The following is a 25,170-nucleotide window of genomic DNA, read 5'->3' as shown; positions in this document are numbered from 1 at the left end:
GTTCAGTGGTTTAGCTGGTTGGACACTGATCAAACCTTAGATTTTACCGCTCATTTTATCTGGAACTAAAACCCACATTATGTCACTTTTAAGTTTTACTGCTCTTGGTTTTGTCTTCTGTTTTAGCTTCATGGTTACAGTAGTTGGTTTTCCATTAAGGCATGTCTACCTTATCTGAAACAGATGATAATGCTTGTGAATAATGCATGCCTATTCACCCAGAGCACAAACTGGAACAATAAAAATGCAGGGAATTATTCGAAGGCAAATAACCTGTTGATTACATCAGTGATTCAACACTCACCTGAGTTTCTGTTTCTAAAATTAGCAGAATGAATTCTCTTTCAGAGAAACAGTGAGCATTTCCCATGACAGGTGCCATGGGGAAAAAGATACTAAAGAGCAAAAAATAATACTAATTTACAACATTGCCATAGAATATCTGGGGTTTTCTTCATCTCTTGACACAATATAGTTTATTCCTGATGCTTTTGGTTACAAATAGAGAACTTACCTAGTACATACACAGTAAGTGTCCTTTAATTTTACACAAAGACATGATAGAAGAGTATATCTTTACCTTCCAGTTGAGATTTTCTTACCCAGACACATATCTACTCCCAATAATTAGAAGTATAAAAAATAAATTGCAGGTACACATTTGCGTTGTTAAAAAAGTCATTTTAATTTTAATAGTCAAATGTATTATGGAAACAAGAATAGTAATATACTTTAGTAGAAATTGCTCAGTGACACAGTACTAGTACAATCATGAGTGTTAATAGTCCATACATTTTAGTGTATTAAACTAAACTAATGTTCACATAAACAAAGAATGGTTAAAAACAAATTATTTATAAAAAATATATATACTGGTAAATGCTGGCTAGTAGTCAAAAATTAAACAATGTGCAGTCACTTCTTAGTACGTCAAAATTATTTTCCTGAAATCTTTAAAAAAAAAAATACCACAGGAAGAAACCATTTTGTGCTCAAAAAGGGACACTAGAAAATATTTAGCTTCTAGTATGTGAAGGCTCAGAGGTAATTTAATATCCTCTGAAAGAAAGTGTCAACAGTTCATAACCACACAATTTCTAAACAGACTTTCATGGGCCCTTGAGTTAAAAGGCGCTGACACAGGACAAGTGTGTTTGCATGAGATGTTTGTGGTCTGTGACATTTGCAAATCAGTTCACACAAAAACCATTAAAGTAGTGATAAGTTCTGGCCCTGATTCAAAAGCATAAGAACCAGTGTGACTACAACAAGCTGACAAAACAGATGGAGTTAATGAGAGGGACTTCAATCTATCAGTATTTGTCACTTATTACATACAGCCTAGTAAGTCTCATTTAAATACATGGTAGAGGTTTTCTTCACATAAAATTCAGATGGGAACACCACCTAAAGGCAAAAAAAACAACCAAAACCCACAAACACACTTCAGATGCTGCCCTCATTTTGACTTGGCCTGACAAAAACAAAACAGAGACTTTGGTATGAAGGAGGTGTTTGCACTTGGCCGGTCTGGGGATCATTCAAAGATGTAAAATGGTTTCAGTAACTACACTTTGCATAGAAAATGTCACCCTGCTCAGGATTCTTTTCTTTTTTCCTTCTTTATGTTCCTGCAGAAAAACACTTTAAGTCCATTTTCTCAGCATCAGCTCAGTTATTACATTGTCCTTTCATTGCTGGTATTTTTAGACTGAATACAGCATTTCAAAAGAGGGGAGGGGGTTTTCTACCATTCACCATAGGTGCCCAATCACAGGTGTTTATCTAAAAGTAGTTGCTTGCTTCGTGGCTCAGTAACATGGTTAGATAAGTATTAAAAATCGTGTACATTATAAGGTTAAAAAATACGATTTAATGGTGCTAAAAATGGAAATCTAAGTAGAATTGTAAATCATGTTGAATCACTCTTCAGTAACAGATTACAGAAAAACAGCGCATCTAAGGAAAAATGATAATAAATAATATGATTTAATACAGGCAAACTGGAGACGAATGGCCATTAAAGGTATGATATGGCACCTGGAGTCCATATAAGAAAAACATGAAAACTATGGTGGTCAAACAATTTCTGTCTCTGCTTCATGAGGCTTTCTCTGACAGTGGGATGTTCTGTCCTAGACTGCTGACAACATGGTGAAATAATAATTCACTTTGTTGTCATGGTGACTTAAAAACATGCAACTATTAATGCTAAATCAACCTCGTACCTTTTAATTATCTTATCCTCCTTCTCCTTTCCATTTACAGTTGTACCACCTTGTCATTTATCCAGAATTATCAAAATGACATTCCTCAACAAATAGTCTCCTTTTGACACATTACCTTCTATTTTCTCATGCACTATCCTGAATTAGTAAGTTACCCCTCTCATCAGTTCTCTCCCTTTTCTGCCCGATCCAGTCTTTATTTCAGCTACAATCTAGTCATCTCTTTATATCCGTCACCATAACAACCACAAATGTTCTGACAGATTTGCTGGCACTGCAGTGAGAGGTGAAGCCTCAGAGGGAGTGAGTGAGGAGAGCGAAAGAGAGAGACAGAGACAGAGCCACCCACCCAAAAACCTTGCACCAATAAATGTACACTATGTTCCCTGATCATGTGAGATGCTCCATTTCCAATACAACCTTGCAATTCTCTTCTGACTCACACATTCATTTATCTGAGCTTTACACTGCCGCCAGCTCCGCACTTCAGATTGCATTGTAGAAGTTATGAAACAGACACTGTCGTCATGGACTAACTGGCCAGTACATGCTATTCTACATCATGCTCATCTACTAAAAGATTATCAATCATAAAATCTACAGTTGAGGGGTTATGTTCAGACAAGCCCATAATCAGTCAAACAGGTTTCACAAAAACATTCATACAAAACAAATTGTTTTCAGTTGGTATCGTCTCAACAGTCAAGTAAGTGTGATGTGACTATTATAGTCTACTGGGCTGAACATTAGGTGAGATAAAACTACAAGAAGCATGTTGTACAGAAGGCCTTTGACTGTTATGTAATGGTCTGATAGCTGACGTTATGTCCACAGCCCTACGGGGGCCATGCCTTCTTTAGTGGCCAGTGGAGGCAGAAGGTTCTCCTCACACAGGAACTTGAGGGGGAAGTGGACCAACAGTCCTCGGACAGCCTTCAGCTCCTCGACGGCCTGTTCTGGGTCAGTGTCACAGAGGCGCTCCTGATTGGAGTACTCCTTCACCTCCCGCATATTCTGGGCTGTGTCGCAAGGTAGGCATTTGAAGACCTGGAAACAAAGATGTAAAACTGAAACTACACATGCTCCTTTTTAACAGTATATAAGGGATCATTAACAACTGGTCAGTCATTATTGAAAAATAAACCAAAGAGGGTGATGCAGGTTTATTTTGTAAGAATCACTGCTGTGCTATACTGTATATTACCCTGCCTATCACACAGTAATGAAACATTTGACAAAAATATTTACATAAAAATACTATATTACTACTTCCTCTAAATGAATTATTCTGTTATATTCTATGGCTGGAACTGCATATCCTGTAGCAACAATGTGTTATATACAGAAATAACAGACCAATCAGAATTGAGAATTCACCAAAGATGTATAATGCAGCAGTCTGATTATATGTCATGACATAACCCATACTTAGTTTAGCTCATACCTTGTCATAAATCTCAGCATTCTGCTTAGCTTTTTCATTCCAGACCAAGTAGAAAAACTCATCGCTGATTGGATCATCAATATTGATACTAGGGTCTGAAGCGGCTCCAACAAGAACACTGATGAGAGAAAATAATCAACATCAGCATAATACTTACATGCAAAATGTACAATTCAGGTCAGTAATGTATAACCAATATATAACCTTTCCCTTTTTTATTTTTATGAAATGTTAAAACAATGTCCCTAAAAAAAAAAAAAAAGACATTGCATGAAAGGGCAAGAACACAAGTCTAAACTGGACACCCATGCCCTCTGATCCCTCAGGTGGTACCACATCAAGAACCATCACTCCATCCATCCATCCATCCATCCATCCATCCATTCTCTTCCGCTTATCCAGGGCCGGGTCGCGGGGGTAACAGTCTAAGCAGGGATGCCCAGACTTCCCTCTCCCCAGACACCTCCTCCAGCTCTTCCGGGGGGGTCCCGAGGCGTTCCCAGGCCAGCCGAGAGACATTGTCTCTCCAATGAACCATCATTCAACTATCACTAACAGAACCACATGGGCTCAGAATTAATGGTAAACCTTTGTCTGGCACTACAGTATGGTGTTATATCCAGTGTAATGCCAGTTCAGACTTTACTGAGCCAAAAGGAGACCTTATGTTATCTGTGTACAGGAGGTTTGTTGATTTATCTGGAATATGAACTGAATAAATTTAATGAGGTGAAACATCAAAAAGAGTTCCATTATATTGTTTTTATGGAATATGCTTATGACTGCTCTCACATTTAATTGTAACTTAATAGTGTCCCACCTTATTCTGACTAAGGGTTTAAAAATTAACATAGCAGAAGTGTGTCTTTTTAGTATTTTACTTTCAGAGTCATGTATACAGAATGCATTTCAAAGCAAATACAGTACAATACATCTGATCCTGACCTGAAACACTCTTTGCGTAGAGCCAGTGTGAGGGGTCCTGCCTGGTACTCCTCCCCTCCCATAATGGACGGGACTCTCTCCTCATCCTCTACATACACTGCCAGCTCACTGTCTCTGCTGCCCAGCATGCTGCGGTCATTGATGTTGGCTGAGCCTGGAACACAAGACAAGAACACACACATTTACAATCTGTCCTTTCAGACTCCTCAAACCAAAATTATCAGATCCTTTAAGAGTATTGTGATGTTGCTTTTTGGGTTTTCTATGTTCATTTTAACTCTTTAATTTTATGATGGGTGCAAGTTACATTACTTTAATTTAAAAAAAAAAAAATGAAGGTGGATGTGATAAATGATGAAGTGATAGATTAATTTAAAGCTGATTTGAGTAAAACACTCATGGTATGATGTCTTATCACTTTCAGAATGCACTTCCCTCAAAGGTAAGAGTAACAAAAAATAATAATAAAAAAAAGGAAGTTTTGAATTTGTGAGTGAATTGAAAAACATAGTGAGAGATTACTTGTGATCAACTTGACTGACATGCTATGTTGCTCTCTTCATCTTTCACAAAATCAAACTGACATTTATCATTTACAGTACACACTTCTGTCAATCACAAACCACACCCACTCACTAACTGATTGGGTTAGTACACAGGGTTAGTACAGCAAACCACCCACTCGAGTAATACGCTGAGTGGGTGGTTGTTGTTCTTTAAAGTAATAAAAACTGTGCTGTGAATGATGAATATCAGTTTAGTATTGTGAATGATGAAGTCCAAAACATAAAATGCATGCACATAGCTCACTTTTATTTTTTTAATGTCCCTGTAATCCTTGAGGCCACTTTCCTGAAGTGATAAATGGCTATTCTGTGCTGTGAATAATGAAGGCAATATAGGGAAAATTATGAAACAGGGCTCTATTTTCATCATACTACAGTTTTAAACTGATCAAATCACTTGGTAATTTATCACTCAATTTTTAATATAATATCCAATTTTACTGCTTTGCTTTATAATCTAATTCCATTTTAATCATTTAGTTCTTGCTGCTTCCAAGTTTTAGCCTGGAAACCGCCTCAAAATTAAAATGTTACAGGAGCCTATATTTAATCCCCAAATGATCAGTGGTGAAAAACAGAATTAAAAAACATAACTCATTGAGTAATTACAAAACTGTATCAGCTGTACATAAAATATGTGTCAACTGAAATACTGAAAATGATGAATCCAGCATTAAATTAAACATTTAAACCTTAGAGTGAGCTCTTGGCTACCGTTTGTGCTGGGAGATCACTGTGGAGCTATTTTGTTATGGAGCTCTGTGATGACTCAAGGTCAAGGCCATCATCTAACTTTGAAAGGGATGGTGCCAGCTGTGACTCACCAATGATATAGCGGCGGTCATCAGCGATGAGGGCCTTGCTGTGAACATAGATAAGCTCGGTCACAAGGGACTGGGAAAGCTGGGAATGAGTCCTCAGGCCGCACACTGTGATGTACTCAGTCCATTGATCTTGAACTGGAGGAAATTAAAACCGCATTGTTTGCAAAAACAAAAAACAATAAGTACAACAGATAACATTTTGAAACTCATAAAGTCAAGTGGGTTGAAATAGATTGGGTTAAAGGATCTCAGATGTCGAATAGCTGACTAGTAAAGGATGAAAAAGAAGACAGACAGGGCAAATACCTACGATGAGCAGCTTCATTTAAAAGGAGCAACAAAGAAGAAAGAGAGGAACAAGTTAGAAAGAAACAGGTGACAGAAGGCGATGTTCTGTAGCTGTATTTTGGACTTTTACCAGAGGGGACAAATGAAAGAAAACTGACCTTCACTAAGTCTCGACAGGATGGAGTGCTCTCCACGACATATAGTCCTGCAAAAAAGGACACAAGCAACAATGTTTTGTGAATGAAAATCAAAAAACATGTAGCTATACATGAGGACAAATGTAACAAGGGAGACCATAGTAATAATAAAAATGATAACAGCAGTAGAGTGAATAGGCTAGCTAATGCATCCATAAAGGAAGTTATGGTTTTGGTTACTGGTTTTTTGTTCTGTCTGCCTGGTTGCCTCTGCTCTCTGGTTACAATTTAACACAATACTCAGAATATCGGGCCATAGGACACTTTAGCATTAGCTGTCACTGCCGCTCACACCGAAAAAAGTGTTTTCAAATACTTTGCTGCAAATAAATGCATTAAGTCCTATATTTAACCAGATGAAACACTCATTAATATTTAAAATCCCATTTCAAGTGTGTTATGGCTAAGAGAGCAGCACAAACATAGGTCCAACAATAAAAAAAAAAAAAAAATCCAACAAAAAAATAATAATTTTGGACTTAACAAGTTAATAAACACAATATCTGGTTATAACCAATAAAAAGACAAGCTCAAAAACTATTCCAGTGCAAATTAATCAGCAGTTAAATTGACCAAGACTATTATTTTCTCAAGCATTTGAAACTGACTTGAATTCCCCCAAAACACTGAGTTCTGACAGTTTCAGGTCCTGCTGTAAACGGATCTGTGTATTGTATTGAAAACCTGTTTGACCTAACTCTGTTCTAACTCTCGGAACGACCATTTGTAGGAGTTCCTGACAGTGCAGACTATATTTCTTTTGGTTATTACACATTTCTGTTCAATTGGAATGAGCTCCAAAACATAGGAAGCCACACTGTGACAATATATTATACAATCTGTGTGTCTGTCTGTGGTTTAACTTTATATGCATATTTTTGTTGGTGTATCTTGAAAAATAGATCATGTTTAAATGAACAGTACAAATAAAACTTTCACTTCAGTAGTATTATTCCACTTATAAAACATAACATTGAGCTAAAGTAATTATCTACAAGACCTTGCGATCAAATTACAAACCTGTAACAGAAACAATTCATGCATACAAAAGTTGTAAAAGTGAGCATGTTTTAAATCAATATGCATATCAGATGATGGTGTAGCAGCACATTTGTTCCTGAGACCTACATACATCTAGATCTACTGTACTGTTGTAAATAATCAGACATGTCTTTGAGCTAAATTAAAGTTGAGGGTCGGTGTGATCCTGCGGTTGCAGTAATAAATACTGTCTGTCTGTGGGCTGAGTGCAGATGATAATGGCAGAAAAACAGCCTCCTGTACACTTGCCTGTAAGTGAAGTGCAGTATCGCTTGGATGGCATTTGCACCTCCTGCACTGATGTCTCCCTCAAATCCAGGAAGTAGAGGAATCACCACAAACACTCTGTACTTCTTCTGCTCTCTGCAATAAGACACAAAGTCAGCATGCACCCATGCATATATTTTGACCACCTGTGCCAAAAAATTATTCCACACTTTATGTCTGTTTTACTAAAAATATTTTAATTTTCACAGCATAGAGAACTAACATTTAACTAATCCATAAATGTTTCATGAATGGTGAAATTATCCTTGGAGGAAAAATGAATAGAAGGAGTAGACAAAGAGATCGGACCTGTGTGCACGCAGAATTCGGTTCACAATTGCATCCCCGATCCCATTATGGACGGTCTTCCCATCAGCACAGCTGATGAAAAACTGGTTCTACGGTTGGAGAAAAAGCAGATGGTAGCTTAGTATGAGGTGAAGGCTACAACAGGCAGGGAGCTGGCAAGGAAACAACTAATCTAGTATTCCACTGAAACTCAACTGAAACCTGATGTTTACCTACCTCAACTACAATCTGCTAATAAACCTGTGTTGAATATTAAGTCAAGTAACTATGTATGTAACCTTTTATATATATACAGTATATATAGTTTTTTCACACTTACAGATCTATCTCCACAGTTTGGAAGTGCTGTGCAAGCACTGGTAATAGGTCCACTATCATACTGAAATAGTGGCAAAAACTGTCAGTCTCATTTGATTAGTTTGTATTTCTTTAAAGTTATCTTCAGCAGTGCTAAGGTTGCAGCAATGGTGCCTCTATAAAATAGCTAATCTTGATTGATATGTTAGGTTAGGGTACATCCTGTGTGCAAGACTAAAACCAGGTTACAAACTACTTTCCATGACATTAGAAAAACATGCATACACATACAAACGTAAAAAGCCATTAAAATTACAAAAGAAAAAGAAGAAAATCACAAATAAGTGTAAGTAAATATCAATCGAATCAGATCAGGTCAGATTAAAATTACAATAAATGAAAAGAAATACTAATAGAAACAATGTAACCAAAACAGCTATTTGGGAATAGGCTGGTCAGTAGCAGAGAGAAAGCAGGGCAAAACAATTACAGGGAAGGTGACACTACAGTAGATCAGAAAGTATAAATAATTAAACAAAAACCTCGATGTAGATGAAGTGCTCGCTGTTCTCGATGGTTTGGATGTAGGCGTTGAGAATCGAATTCTCGCAGGTTCCAGCTGACCACCGATCTACAGAACGTAACACCTGAAAAAAATGACAAAAACTAAGTCATTAAATATGTTTACTTCATTTAACATTCTCATTTCTTGAATAGTCTGTGGTAGTCATAAATATGGTGCATTTTCTACATTTCAAAGCAGACTTTACATTGAAATATTGTACACCCATTTCCTGAACTACCAACATGAAATAAAACCAGAAACTACTGTTTGGAGTCGGAAATGATGATATAATCCATAATAATAATATAGTCTACTTTTATTCATTCACACCTGGTGTATGAAGAGCTTTACTTTATGAAATTAACCTCAAAAACACACATAAACAAGGGGGGGAAAGAGACTGCACTTCAAGCACAAAATGTGACCATACAAGGACTGTAAATGTCCCTGAAACCTGAATAAAACCTGCACTAAAACCTGATAGGAAAGCTTGATGATAATGAGAAGCAGGGGTATCGGTTACAGGCCGCCACCCACAGTAGAATTAGACTACACACAACAAAAGCTATTGTTACCCAACACTCAAAGACTGGGTGCAAATAAGTTGAGTAAAAATAACCCTGCGGATGATAAGAAAGGACTCAATGTAGGACAAAAAAAAATATGTTTCTCACAACCAATTAACCTTTAATGGTCTAAATTTATAATTACAGGTTAAGATGAAGACATTTTTCTTCAAATGGGATGATTATGTTTCTCTATTTTTGCTACATGTCTGCATACATTGTTTAATATGGAAAGCCTTAACATTTTCATATGTCACTATGTCTGTGCATGTAAATCAGTGTATTTAGGATTTCTTTTGTTTTGTAGTGGAAGAAACAATTTTCTGTTAAAACTTTGAGTCAAACCAGGAATGCTTTAATCCTTCAACTATGAGGACAGCAACATAAACATGTGACATTCATTTATATCCTATTAAGATGTGTAATACCTTGGTGTAATTAATGTTAATAGCAGCCTTTGTCACATCATTTAGCCCACATTTCCCATGAAACCTGCTGTAAATGAAGTCTCTACTTGTTCTCCCTCTCTGTCCTTGGCTTCTCTCTCACCGCATTTATTTTCTCTGGCTTTATTGAACAGGATAAACATGTTGGAAGTGATTTTGTTGCACAGGTTTTATGTTGTTCCACCATCTGCCGCTGCAGAAAAACTCTGAACACTTTAGCTGCTTTTCAAAACACAGAACAGTGTCCCTTTGTTGTCCTGCAAAGAAGTCCTTCTGATTTCCTGTTAAATCTGACTTGGTGTCACTCAGTGCAGAGCAGAAGCTTACAGGGGCCTTAAATCTTCTTGGCAAGGGTGTTTGTTTACAATAATTACAGTTATTACTCTAATTTTTCTAAAATTATATGGAAATGACACGCACATTAATTAAACATAGCATCTTTCTCAATATGCTTTTCATTAAATTCATCTCTGAGAATAAAACCTTTTAGCTCACTAGTGATTCAGATGACATAACTTCTACATGTACATAAAAATATTCTTGTCATTGTTTTTCCATCATGTGTGAAAAGAAACTAGGTTTGATTTTCCTGCCAGAACTGGACAAAAGGGTTTTTTTTGTTGTTGTTGTTGTTGTTGGCTTAAGTGTAAAGTCTATCTCTGCTTTTCTCTTAAATCTGGCTCCTGGGAGAGCTGCCACCTAATGTGAATAGAACGAAAGGCTGGTATTTAAGAGACTAATGTCACATGGGAATAGTCTTTTGTGTAGGAGACCATACTGTATGTTTGTATCAAGGCTGAAAACCCTGATTACTCAACCTACCAGAGCTGGGATTTCGATGTAAACACACTGCCATTGCACTAGATGAATTTTGATTCTTTAGAAAAGCAACACACAGACTAAAGAAAGCTGCACCTATGTGATTAAACATGACCCTGATGTTACTGTGTGTGTTTTTGAATGAAGGATAAAAGATCAGTGACTAAGAAATAGAAATATGGACACTTGATTAACCCTTAGGGGTCCACAGTCATGGACCCGTAACTGAATCACATGACAATTTCAACACGTCGTAGAGTCAGAAGTTGGTCACATAGACCACTGGGGACAATTGCATTTGAAAGTGCGGATCTGAAACACCCTCCCACTTTTTATTTGATGTTGATACAACCGGAGATATGACGTTTTGAAACCGGAGCAAACAAACGAGAATAATTTGCGGATTCTAATCCACAGACTGCATTAGCATCACAGGTAAGGGTGAGAATGACCCCACCTGAACTGGATCCGGAAACTGCGAGGACCGGGGGTGGGGTGGGATGAGAAAATGTCTATGTAAAGTTATGCTTTTATGTCAAATATTTGAGTATAGTTTTAATTTATTTATTTTTTATTTTGATTTATTTAGATTTTATATACCTAATATTTGGAACCAATATTCACTTTTAAAGTCTTTGAACAGCTTTGTTAAGCATTTTTGCGTTATTTATACAATAAATTATATACATTTTTCAAATTGGATTTTATATTTTTTGTGTGTTTTTTGGCCTTTTGTGTTGGTATCGTAGGTTAAAGTGAAAAAATAATAAATGAGATAGATGGAGTTGTGCTGAAAAAAAAGATACCACAAATGGGTATAGTAAACATTTCTTTGTATAGTATATAAAGGGAAAATCAAAAGTACTCAAAAACAGCCAAAATAGGCTCAGACCCCTAAGGGTTAATAACAATGCTACTAATAATTTCTGCTATGTGAAAAAAAAATTACAAAGCATGCATTGTAAATAAAAACTGGCTGTAAATTCACCAGTATGTCCACCAGTACACACACATTTTCAATATATTGTTTTCACATATCACACTACCTGCACACAAAGTCACTATTAATGTGTATTCATACCTGTACTTTGGCTTTCTGGGACCCAGGCACAGTGAAAGGCAGTGTGTCGGCAGTACAGTGGGACTTTGGGAGAAGGTAGGGGTAGAAATCATCCTTGTACTTGATCTTGAAGATCTAGAGCAATCAAGAACATCACTATTTTCACTTTATGTTTACAGCTCCAAGCACCATCTTCATTGCTTTGATTTATCTACAGAGCATTTTATTAAAGAAATGCAGAGAAAATCACCTACAGGTGGTTACTGACTGTATGAAACAGTTCCCACCATTAGGTAATTATTCTTTATAACTAGGATATAAACATCTCTATTCACTTATATAATAACAGTTACATAGACACTTCCACAGCTTTGATAATGTCATCTTTCCTCTACTATGCATAACTTACTAATATACCTACAACACTAGCACAGTTAATAGTATAATTAACAGACTTATACTACAGTGGTGGCATGAAATGTACAGACAATGCTGTTGAACAGACAATTCATCTTCAGCTCACTTGTTGATATCATAATAGCCCTTGCCATCATGCTATGTCTTGTTTTATTACTATTTATAAGGTTATATGCTATATATATATATTGAATCAGAGGTGAGCTAAATCTGTGAAATAAAGTGTATTTTACTTTAACAAACTGAGCTTCAATTACAACTCGGAGGCTTTTAACCCATAAAGACCCAGCACTACTTTTATGTCAGTTCCCAAATGAAATTTTCTCTATATTTAACTTTTCTTAAGAGATTTATCACCATTTACTTATAATATTATCCTCTGTATTTTGTATTTAATCAGTATAAGTCAGATATTTTCTTATATTTAATTTACTGATCATGAAGATGTTTATAAAAGCTCAGATTAAAATTGAGGATTATTACATCAAAAGCAGAGAAAACTGCATAAAAAGTGACTTTTTCAGTCAAATATATCATTAACTGAACATATAACAAGCATTTCCATCCACTGTCATTGATCCAACTCCATGGGGTTTACTGGTGAATCGATGTTGTAGAAGATGACAGTGTTTCCACATTCACTAGCCTCTGAACGTCTAAATGAGTCATATCTGATGACCATGAAAAGATGTAAAGCTGTATTTTACACCAATTATTTACGTGTATTGATAGGAATAGTGGATCAACAGGTATTAAACAGTTTAGACCAGTAGATGATTTTGGTCTGTGATGGATGTTTGGGTCTTTATGGGTTAAATAAATCTCTACATTATTATCAGTAATAACTACAAAAATGTATTTCATTACCACTCTGTACAGTAAAGATATTTAACCTATTAAAGCATCAGGTCCGAATTTATGAATAATCTGTTGAATTACCAGTAAAAACTAGACAGCTGTGGGACATGGAAAAGTTAAAGATGCAAAAAGAGCCTGACCTTGGTGTAGTTCCAGCGCTGAATGAAGTGCCGTGCTACATCTCTGGCAGCTTTGCCGTGAAGAACTGCAGACAGATCACGCCACGGCATGCGAGGAACTTGAGTACGGTCAATGTTATCTGAAAAGAAAAGCAACCCTTTCAGCCTTCATTCAGAGACTGAGTGTGTTTGTGATACTAAAGGAGATAATGTACCTTCAAAGGGTTTGTCCAACTGGACCCAATCTCTTCTGATAAAGTTACTATAGTCTTTGCCAAGCCACAGCTTAGTGTTGCCAGTCAGATCCAGAGGGTCCTGCTCTACTTGATTATCTGGTTCCAATGGTTTTGTATCATCAGTCACTGCATCAACCTGTGGTCAATCAGTTCATGCAGCAAATGTAACGTACTGAAAGTGTACTGATTCATGAAAGCATGATCAATGACATAAAAAGCCAGATTCAACATGTGCTTACCACTGTATTTTCTTGTGGCTCCGGCTCTGTTACACTGTTGGCTGTCAAACCAAGGTCAGTGAGCCGATACTGGCTGTCATCCCATCTCCCAAATGCCAGGTCAATCCCTCCGACAAAAGCCACAGTTTGGTCAATAGCCACCATCTTTTCATGGTGAGCCCACAGGAACACCACAGACGACACATGATCAGGATGTCGCATTATCTGATTCAAAACAAAGAAGACAAACTGATATAAAAAAGGCACATAGGGAATCTGTAAACACATCTACTTGAGGAGCAGTTGTGTCAAACCTTGATGTTCGGGTGCATATTCATCAGAGTCCTTTTGCTGTAGTCACTGTTGATGCCAAGTGCAAGTTCCACTTCCTTGTACAGCAAGACACACACTTTGACTCCTTGTTCCTGCAGAATTTTAAGTTAATAATGAAGAAAAAATATTTTAAACTGATATTAAAGTTTTCTAAACCATTTTAAAGTTTAATAAATTTAAAAAGAGGGGTAAGAAATGCCTACTGCTTTGCGTTTGAGTATCTCATCCAGGCGCCAGTAGTTCTCAGTTGCTGGCCTCTTCAAGAACACTTCAGGGCTCAGCCTGAGGGAAAACACACAAAAATCTTCTCATCTATTTTATATCTACCAATTAAATCAATAACTAGCTGAATTCCTGTTCATCATAATACTACAAAATACACTTCATGCTCACAACAGGGTTCCTACGCATTTGAAATGTCAAAACTCCATACTTTTTCCAGACCCTAACTTCTAGATTCCAACTAGCCAACCAGTCTTTATATTTGGGATTTATGAGCCAGTTGTCAGAGAATTTACATCTACCCATTATGAGTTCTGCCAACAATCATACAAGGCATTTTGAATAGCTTGCTCACGAACAGCAAATGGATATCACCCGTCAGTCAAAGCAGCAGTGAAACTTGACGACACCTGGGCAGGTCTTAAAATGGGTTGGAGGAGGATAAGAGCAGAAGGCTGGGCATGCTACTTGTCAATCTGCCCAAATGTTTTCTGGGACATGTGGCTAACTATATGTGCTCACACAGATATTTTAAATATTTTAAGCACCTTAAAAAAAAACAAACAAATCAATCCTTTTCTTTTTTTACATATTCATAATTTTATGTTTTAGAAAATAGAACAGTGGTAACAGTCTTGGAAACATTCCATACATTTGTTTCCATTTTCCATACTTTTCCAGACCTGGAAATTTATAAAATCAAATTCAGTACTTTTCCACACTGTCCATACTTGCATAGGAACCCTGTCACAATTACAAATCTAATACATTTTGAACTGAACTTTTACAGTAACCATATCTTATTTATTTATTTATTCATCTATTTATCTGGAACAATGCAGTGAGACATAGTGGACATATAGAATATCTGATCCTCTGCAACAAAGAGCATATATAGCATTTAGCTAGTTTGCAACTTCCATCCAATGTTGGGCTTTTCAACAGCGAAATAGATTTACAGCAAAAACAACAATATAAAAACAGTATAAGCAATAGTAAAAACAAATGATATAAAAGCCTGTTCAAATCTATCACACACACTCACACACATTCACACACTCAAAGAAAAACAGAGAAAAGAGAAAAAAATGAAAAAGAAAAACAGTCCGACATCATCAAACATTACACATTTTAGAAGTGGGTACATTCTTGTTTTGTTCTGAACCAGTTCTTAACCTTTGTTGTGAATGTTTTGACATCTTTTATCAGTTCTATTTCATTCAACACTGTGTTCTGTGTTTCTTGCATCATGACACTCACCACCAGTCAGTGATGAAAATCTCCTCCTTAGCTTGTTCAAGAGCATCAGCCAGGTCTGCAAAGTAGCCACTTCCATTCACATACCTTCAAACCATACAGAGTAAGGGTTAATAAAACAAATTAGGGATAAATCGTTGCAAAAAATATTACGAGGACTACATATCTGACCATTTAGTGAGTGTGTTGTCCCGTGGTGGAGCAAAACCCCCAAAGCACTGTACTTTGAGGTAATCGCAGCTCTCGGCCAACCGGTTGATTTCATGACTCCACCAGTGGGTCTGCCTGTAGCTGCTGCATTTGATGACCAGACACCTGAAGCACAAACACACATATCATGACCCATTCATCTCCAGACTTCAGACTGAGTGTGGAGACTCACTTACCGAGTGAAGTTCTCAAAACAGACTCCGTATCTGGTGTCTGTGTGAGCACGACCCACTTTCACCTTGAACTCAGGGTCAAACAGTAACACAAAGTTGATACTTCCGTTGTCTCTGTTCATGTACATCAGGAACGAGTCTTTTACCACCAGCCAGCGGCGTGACCAGCGGAAACAGAACTGGTGATGGCCGATGCAGTTCAAACCCTGAATACGGTGACCCCCTGACCTCTTGAAGATAGGGCCCTCCCTGAAGCAAACAGACATGTATTCATATGTCTAGATAGATAGATAGATAGCTAGATAGCTAGATAGCTAGATAGATAGATAGATAGCTAGATAGATAGATAGATAGATAGATAGATAGATAGATAGATAGATAGATAGATAGATAGATAGATAGATATTTTATTAATCCTGAGGGAAATTCAAGTATTCAGCAGCTTTACATACAGCACAAGAAGACAAAAACAGACAGACCAAAACACAACACAACAGTAGGTTAGTACCAGGTTGACATTAAGGTTAGTATATATACTCTAAAAGACACTTGCTACATAACTAAAGAACTACCGCTAAAAGAGCTTCCTGTACAATACTGTGAATAAAGACTTCTGGTTGTATTTACATATTTCAGGACAGTGATATAAAATGAAACAGTGATATAAAGTCTAGCAGTGATCTAAAGTGAATCAGTGATTTAAGTGTAACAGTTATTTAAGTGATCTATGGTGGTTCGAAAAGTAGGTGTAGTCCAACTACATAAGGTGCTTGGATATTTTAAAGTCTCTTCGTATTAGTCCTGATGTGGTCATTTCTGAGACTGAGACCGAGACCCCCCGACCACTCAGTGATGAGTTGTACAGTCTGATGGCCAGGGGGATGAAAGTTCCTGAGCCTGCTACTGGAGCAGGTCAGAGACAGCAACCTGGAGCTGAACACACTCCTCTGCCTCATCACAGTCCTGTGCAGAGGATGCTGGAGGTTGTCCAAGATGGACAGAATCTTCTCCAGGGTCCTTCTCTCTGCTACTGACACCAGTACTTAGTCATAGTTACACTGTTTCTCAATGCTCATGTTTACTTACAAGCCTTTGGGTCCAAGATCCGTGACAAAAGAGAGAGCACCCACAGAGAGGAATTCCAGCTAAAAAGATAAATAAATACATACATAAAAAAAAAAAAAAAAACATATCTGATTTGTACTGTATGTGTCTGATAGCTCATACCATGCTATGGTCATTCCTACAAAATGCATTTTCCAGCAGACCATTTAGGTACTCCTCCAGGTATTTCTGCAATGAAGAAAGTACATAAAAACTCAATATTTTACTAAAGAACAGTAGGAAAGAGACAAAGCCAATGTAATAATAAATTAATACTAAATGAAATAAGTCCCTGGCAATTGTTTAACGAAAATTCTCAAAGACTATATGTGTTTGTGATATTACTGTAATATCTAATTTATCTATATTCTATATCAATATATTATTTTATAATAATATTCAAGTGTAGTATTCTAGGCCTATACATTACTATTTACATTTGGTAATATTTGATATCACAATAACAATATCCTAAATATATAAAAGAGGACCAACACAATAACTACTACTACTACTACTACTACTACTACTACTACTGCTGCTACCACTACTACTAATAATAATACCGTGCAATAATCAGTGCAATAAACAGTATCCATATCCAACCTGTGGCATGGTCAGCATGCACACAGCTGTAAATTGTAAATAGCTTTTTTGATTTTTGATTAGTCTTTTTTTTTTGATTTTGCACTTCTTTTGCTCTTATGTGCTTTTGTACTTTGCTGCTGTAAACCTGGAATTTCCCCTTGTGGGACTAATAAAGGCATATCTTATCTTATCTTATAATAATAATACTGAACACTGACTGTTAATTCAATGAAATACCTTTTGAATTCTTGCCCAAACTATTTTGTACATATAAAATATTAGACTAAAAAATATCCAGTTTGCATGTGCAGTGTTTACGCTGCATGCGTGTTTATAGAGGTTGTTTGATGGGTCCACTGAATCCTCTGTGTATAGTGTATATATAATGTTTTGGTGAATACCATCTTGCTGGAGGCCCTCCTGGTCCGGTCAGTCCCGTGCAGACTGGGCATTTCCTCTGACATGGCTCTCAGCTGCTGCCTCTCTTTTGCAAATCTGTTGGAGACATTTGAATATTCAAAGTGTTTAGTACCAGAGAAATCACATGTTAAAAACTCAAAATTCATCACAAGGAGTTCTCTTTTGTGGCTGTGATACAGATTGGAGAGCTGACCTTCCCAGTGGCAACAAGTGAAGCATCATCTTGTGCTTGTAAAGGTCTCGATGTAGCTCCTGAAAGTGTTTGTACTTCCTCTTTACTGCCCACTGGAAATGTCCATGAGTTAGCCGCACCGTGTACAGTGTACCTACATGGACCTGGAAAGAAATACATGAAATTCTGTATATTATTATTATTATTATTTGTTTTACATTATTCTTTCTTTAGTGCTTTGGCGTTCCTCCTTATCAAGCTATCGCAACGTTACCTTGGTTTTACCTGATAATCATATTAAGGTCAGAGTCCAAAGAGTCTAGAGTCTAGAGTGTAGATGAGTGAATTAGATTTAAAGATAACAGTCAGAATGTTACTTATATTTTACCATTATACTGTGAAAATGCATGTGTTCATGTCCTTTATCCAGAACAAACTTTAAAGGATAAAGCATATTTACCCTTGAATAATTTGAGGATTCCATTGTTTAAACCTTCACTTCACAAATTGAAAATGTACACGGCTCTAAAAGAAAATAAACAGTATGTAAGGCTTAATTTTTAAAGTGTCTAAACCCAGATCTATTTAGAATTTATAAATGCCCTCTCTGACAATAATCAATATTTATTTAATCCTTAAATATTATTTCACAGAAAAGGGAGATTGTATTTTTTAGGGTTTGCACTAGTCGTTTAAGGAGGGAAAAATGTCTACTATTACACAATATCAGGTCCTGTTCTACCGAAGGATTGAAAACATGACAGTCACAATGATTTTTACCAAAAGTGAAATAGAAAGAACATTCTGGACCTGGAGACTTTCATTTATAACATTTATAACCGGCAAAAAGCATTATAACTGATACAAATCAAATTTGTGCCAAACTACTATCAGTGTACACATCATTATAAAAATGTGCAATTTTTCAAAATGATCATTTCATTTTTGACATTTAGAAGTCTTCAAAATCTTACAAATATGAAATGTATTAATGTCAAACCAGGTCATATTTGACCCAAACAGTAAGGTTAAAACAATTTGCAGCATATTGCTTTTATTTCGTACCAAATTACAAATTGAACAAAACTAGAAATCTGTGTTTTTAATGAAAAATGTTTATTTTGTTTTGAAACATCTTCCACCAGGCTAAAAATCAGTCAGTTTAAAGAATGATCATGGTCCAAAACTGATGAATATCTAAATTCCACTTAAGGTTATTGTAAAGATTCCTATCACTAATACTCATAACAGTAATATTCAGGTCACATTACAAAACATGTACAGATGTACCTTTGAGCGAGTTGTGTATTTCTCTGTGTTGTCCACTTTGCAGGTGATGGGGACTCCGGGTATTAAGTAAGGTATACCTGTCTCCTTTAATTCTGGAAGATGATGCACCACGAGGAAAGGACGGCCATCTATTATTTAAAGATGCAGGAAACGTGTCAGTTTTATTCCTGATACAGTCATTAAAGTTAATAAAACTGATTATAGACAGTGAGCCCATTTATATGACCATAAAAATCTGATAACTGGGACTAATCAGATAATTGTAATTATCAGATATGACACGTTTATATGCACTTCAGAAATGTGTTAATTGAAAAACTCTGGTTTACATTTCAGCCCATTATCGCTGTTCTTTCAGAGAATGTGATGATAGACTCAAACTTCTTGTTATTGTTTTCTAACATCACTTCTGTTTTCTACAAGTTTGTTTTTACACAAACTCAGATGTAAAAGAATGAAATAAATCATATTAACAGGTATACATACATAAAGACATCAGCATATTGGGGCGTAACCCAAGTGTGTAAATCTGATTTCTCATAATCAGACTACTGCTGATATGATATTATGCTGTTTATATGATCTCTTGAATAATCTGAAAACTCCAGAAATCAGATAATGATCAGATTTTTAGTGTGCATGCAAATGGGCTCAGGGTTTCCGTACAGGAGAACATGTCCTTACCACAGGTGGACATAAGGCCATCTATTACGTCTGGACTCAGATTGCGGATGTCCTGTGAGAAGCGTCTTCTGTCGAGGTTTTGTGCTGCTGAGCTCTGGGCGAGTGGCTCGATTAATTCCCCTGGATTGGCCATGACGCTGTTGGTGCTACAGTAGTGCCAGCTGCTGTTGTGCTAAAACTAAGAGTTGGAAAAACAAAGGGAGATTTTATACATACTGTGATTTGTATAAATCACAACTTTAAGTGTAAATTCACACTATTTCAAATGCTAGAAATGCAAATATAGTGATTTATTTATCCACATTTTATGGCAGCAACAAAAACCATTGTATATCTTTTTGCTACAATTTATATAACACATAAATGTGGAAAATATTTAAAGGAATGATGTCTAATTTATTCTTTTCACAATGAACCAACACTTTCTTTTCTGAGAGCGACTTTGTGTATGTCAGTGCAGCCATGTTTCAGAGATATAATGGTAAGTTTCAGTTCTTGTATTTATTGCCTTGTATTTATTGTTACTTACTTGTACCTGCTTTGGTTATATTGTCTTGCTGTTTATTCTTTGGGATAATTTTACAGACGTCTTGGGATATTAATGTCACCTGTACAATTCGTTATATTTCATCTTTATTTTTCTTGCTTTTCTTATTAGTTATTGTGCAAAGTAACAAAATAAATTATAACCTAACATAGTCACACATCTTTTTCATATTTAATTTTCTGTAATGCAGAGCAACATGGATGTTAACAATTCTTTCGTAGCAGTGATAATATTCACCTTTATGTCAACGACAGCCATAAATTATTATTACCACTGAAGAGGGAAAATATGTAATCCGCAAAACACCTACTACAGCGTATTATAGAACTTAAGGCATGGATGTCACTAAATTTCTTACACCTGAACGTCATGTCATGTTGTTTGGGCCTAGTGATACCTCCAAAATTGATGTTGATCTGGGCCCTTTACATCAATGTCTGACACAATCGGCAATAAACCTGGGTGTAAGGCTGGATACTGATCTTAAATTTGATGCTCAGATAAAACAGTGGTAAAGTCCAGCTTTTTTCAACTGAGACAGCTGGCCAAAGTGAAATCATTTCTCCCTCAGCATCAGTTTCAGATTTTAATCCATGCTTTTATCACAACTCTTTTAGATTACTGCAATGCACTTCATGTTGAGCTTAGCCAGACATCACTTACACAACTGCAGCTTGTTCAGAACTCTGCTGCCCGACTTTTAACTGGAGCCAAAAACGGGACCGTATCACTCCAATTTCAGCATCACTTCACTGGCTTCCAGTAGATTTGATTGAATGAACTGATTTTAAAATTCCTTTATTTGTTTTTAAATGCCTCAATGGCCTTGCTCTGCAGTATGTGTCCGACCTGCTCCAGCTGCTCTCTCAGATCAGTCACTATTAATCATCCCAAAGACACAGAGGAAGTTGATAGGTGACAGGGCTTTTTCAGTCACTGCCCCCAAATTGTGGAATGAACTACCTTTGCACATCAGGCAAGCTGACTCAATTTCTATTTTTAAATCCCCTCTTACAACACATTTTTCTCCTTTTTGGCTTTTAACTCAAGGTGAGAGGTTGGCTTTTATTGTCTTAATGTATGATCACTTTTATCGTTTTAATTCATTCTTTTATGTGTTTTATTTATTTTTATGACTGTGTACAGCACTTTGGCCAATGGATTGTTTTTAATGTGCTTTACAAATAAATCTGATTGATAGTTGCAACAGCCCAGAGTAGCAGCAATAGTAGCCAGTTTTATTACCCATACAAGGAAGCAGTAGCAACAGTTTAAGTAGTTTTATTAGCAGAAATACGTGTAATGATGCAGAATCATTTAAATAAGATTAAATAGCAGTTTAAGTGTATTTAGATTTGCGGTTAAGATTCTGAACAGGCTGCTTAATCAGTGAAATAATCTATCCTTACATGCAGGCTTGAACTGATTTGATCATAATGTCACGAGAAGAGGCATTAAATTAAAATTCAGTACCCAACAGTGAACGTCAGGATGGGTAATGTAGTAACTATTTGTTTAAACACCAAAAGAACCATGAAGCATTGCAGGCATTTTGTGGCATTTACCTGTTGATCAGGTGTTCGGTATTGCGACATAGTACATGAAGTCTACAGCACAGCTACCAGCAGCAGAAAAGGAGTGTGCGCATGTGTGCAGCCTTTTGTGTAGCATGTGGGTAAAAAGCTGTTTCCTGGGAAACAAAGTGACGAAGAAGGCGGGTGTGCGTGTGAGAGACAATGAAAGAAAGTTGGAAAAGCAGAGAGCTGGGGTTTGGTGGTGATGAGGAGGAGGCACGAAAATAAAAATCAATAAAATCTCAAAAGTAAATAGAACTACTATTGATTTGGATGAATTAGGTTAGAATTCTTGTTATTTTTTGGATAATTTGTTATTCTATTAAAATCTATCACATAAAATAACTTGTGTTTTAAGACATGGGCTGTAATGACTGAACATATAAAGTACCAGCTGCAGTCAGTTGCTACAACAAATGTTTAGAGTAAACACTTAAAGGTGCATGCTAAATTGTGACATGGACCAAGAACACAAACTATTTCTGTTGTCACAATCAGAGTAGGCCAGCACGCATGGCACAACAACTAAAAACATATTATGCACACATTTGCACATGATGCGAAGGGAAAGTTGTGCCTGAATACAGACGCAAATAAAGGCTCTTTGGAAATGACTGGGAGCATTGTACCAGGAAAGTACAAGTTTAAGTAACATTACCTATTTGCTTCTTAATTCACATACTAAGTATTCAGCAGAACACTAATGTGATAAATCCAAGAAAAAGACACAGTATCCTTTTCATTTTATAAATCTATCCTGAAATCAAAAGAAATGAACAGAAACAGAAGTAGATTTTAGATAATATACATCTCTGTAATAAGGCAACACAGTTCCACCTCTCAGCAGTAATCCTTTAGTGCAATTTTGGTTTTATGTGCAATTATTTTAACATTTCTCTGTTTATTACTTGTTATATTTATATTTATATCGTGGTTTTAATCTATTGCCCTTTCATTTAATCTATTCCCCTTTTATGGTTTATTGTCTTGTATATTTTGGCTGCTAAGGTGTTTTTATATATCTTGTGTCTATGCAAAAAGGCGATGAAACATAATTTCGTTCTGCCCTGTATCCATGTTGGTATTGTGTTTGAATGACAATAAAATGACTCTTGAATCTTTAATCTTAAATGAACAGTATGCATTTTTAGATACTGTGGACATTCAGATTAAATAAATGAATACATTTACTAACTGGACAGAGATTACATATTTGAGGTTGTGTTCACACACACACATACTAACTGCTAGTTGATAAGAATCTGTGTAAAGTTTATTTATCACAGTTATTATAATCATTCTATTGCAACACGTACCCTAGTATATTTAAGAGTTTGTTTTGTTAGATTTGGTTTGTTAGACGACTGGAGTTTCACTGTGACTGTCATTTTCTCGAAAGACACAAAACAAGGGATTCACTGTTCTGCAGTCACACAGACAAAAAAATACTCTACACATGGGCTTTGAAGTGCAGATCCGGCCTGGCTGAAACTTTTGTTACAGCTGGAAACTTCCCCACGCTCCCAAGCTCTCGGCTTGCTCCTGAGGGTGTGTTCAGGCAGGGTGAGGTCAGTCTACCTCCCTGATGTGGGTCTGGTTTCAGGGGAAGGAGCACACCTCAGAGGTCCAACAAACTAGATGTGTATGAATAACTCTAAAAACACTGTCTGAAAAGCAGGAACATAATCTGATCCATTTAATAGACACTGAGTTGGAAAGGAAGATGGTATGAATGTGATTGCACCTGAAACATGTTCTTGTAAATGCAGTGCACAAAAATGTGTCACTAGCACATTCCACTAGAGAGGATTTTACCCAATGTTTCAGTAACAAAAGACGCATGAGACCTTCAGGACATAATAGGCATGGCGACAGCTTATAACTACAAACAAATGACATTATCTGATCTGTCACTGACTCCTAAAATAACACACTGACTGAATGAGTCAACTCCAGCCTGCTCTGGCTTCATTGACTTAATCTAAAGGCTGCTCACATTTGGGGAAATTCATGTTTGTGGTGGATTCAGTCACATTTTAAACTTGTCAGTCATTTGACACTGAAACCACAATGTTATAGAACAAACCGTGGGAAATCTAATAGTTCACAAGCAGGAAAAATGTGACATAGTGCGTGTTTAAAGTGAGGGGAAAGTGACACAGTGAGTTATTCCTACATGAGAATAAAGTTTCTATAAGTTTACACTGTCTTAAAGTATTAAAGGTGCATGTAACACTCTGGATAAGGTTGTTTTTTTTAATTACGTGGTTGAAAAAAGGGCTTTAGTTTTTCTCGTCTCCACCCATTCCTTATTTCCTTTCGGCGACGCATTCCACAAATAAATTCCTCAATTTGGAAAACTGCTATAAATGTCACCTGATCGAAGTGACAGAGTGGGTTAAAGAGTCCCACTTGGATTTGATCTTTTTTTTTTTTTTTTTTTTTTTTTTTTGCAGATGAACTGTTTCCAATCCGTGTCACTGCGCCAGCTCAGGCAGAACGACTGAAATATGTGTCCGGCTCAGGCCTTCTTACCTCTGTTTGATAGCGATCCGACCACGGCTCAGCACCCACAGCTACTCCACAGAACAACAAACACTCATTCGGGCTAAAAAAGTGCGTTTCATCGTGTTTCAGCCCGTTTTCTGACAGGAGAGTTCATTTGTATTCCCTCTAGGTGATGCACACTTACTTAAATCCCGCCCATTTCTGTCCTACGGGACTGACTATGGAGGAAAACGGAAGAAAAGCCACCCTGTTAAAACTGTGGTCTGCAGCAGCCGTGACTAAAAGTCATGTGTACCACTTCTATGTTTGTGCACAACGTATCCTGTAACTCTGAGGTAAATCATCTGGAGGCAGGGGGTGAGGAGGGGGCTGTTCCTT

At 36.7% G+C, this 25,170-nt stretch overlaps 1 protein-coding gene across 2 annotated transcripts; it reads right to left on the bottom strand.

The window, feature by feature from the left end:
* Positions 1 to 664: 664 nt before the first annotated feature.
* Positions 665 to 25,081, bottom strand: pld2 (phospholipase D2). Of its 2 annotated transcripts, XM_030153670.1 has the most exons (24): positions 24,820 to 25,081; positions 20,164 to 20,341; positions 19,480 to 19,607; positions 18,211 to 18,353; positions 17,999 to 18,092; positions 17,133 to 17,198; positions 16,992 to 17,050; positions 15,909 to 16,154; positions 15,694 to 15,837; positions 15,526 to 15,609; positions 14,247 to 14,325; positions 14,025 to 14,135; positions 13,732 to 13,935; positions 13,472 to 13,628; positions 13,278 to 13,396; positions 11,884 to 11,997; positions 8,949 to 9,053; positions 8,110 to 8,198; positions 7,783 to 7,896; positions 6,454 to 6,500; positions 6,008 to 6,142; positions 4,618 to 4,771; positions 3,673 to 3,790; positions 3,051 to 3,275 (listed from the first exon to the last, which is right to left on the bottom strand). In XM_030153670.1, exons 2-24 carry the CDS (start codon positions 20,294 to 20,296, stop codon positions 3,051 to 3,053), a joined length of 2,868 nt encoding a protein of 955 aa, XP_030009530.1. In that variant the 5' UTR covers positions 20,297 to 20,341; positions 24,820 to 25,081. The 2 variants fall into 2 exon arrangements, with proteins under 2 accessions (XP_030009531.1, XP_030009530.1); XM_030153671.1 differs by lacking the exon at positions 24,820 to 25,081 and having other exon boundaries at positions 665 to 3,275; positions 20,164 to 20,296.
* Positions 25,082 to 25,170: the final 89 nt, after the last annotated feature.

Source organism: Sphaeramia orbicularis, chromosome 14, assembly GCF_902148855.1.
Source record: "Sphaeramia orbicularis chromosome 14, fSphaOr1.1, whole genome shotgun sequence".
NCBI lineage: Eukaryota > Metazoa > Chordata > Actinopteri > Kurtiformes > Apogonidae > Sphaeramia > Sphaeramia orbicularis.
The sequence above is the reverse complement of the archived record's forward strand: the minus strand, read 5'-3'. Positions and strand labels throughout refer to the sequence as shown.

Bases quoted from the DNA above. Each gene is read 5' to 3' on its own strand.
- pld2 (XM_030153670.1), bottom strand. From the start codon at position 20,296: ATGGCCAATCCAGGGGAATTAATCGAGCCACTCGCCCAGAGCTCAGCA. The intron at 13,397-13,471 runs GTACATTATCTC...TTTTCTTTTCAG, and splicing joins GTTGGACAAACCCTTTGAAG to ATAACATTGACCGTACTCAA. The intron at 11,998-13,277 runs GTCAGGCTCTTT...TGATTGCTCTAG, and splicing joins AGCGCTGGAACTACACCAAG to ATCTTCAAGATCAAGTACAA.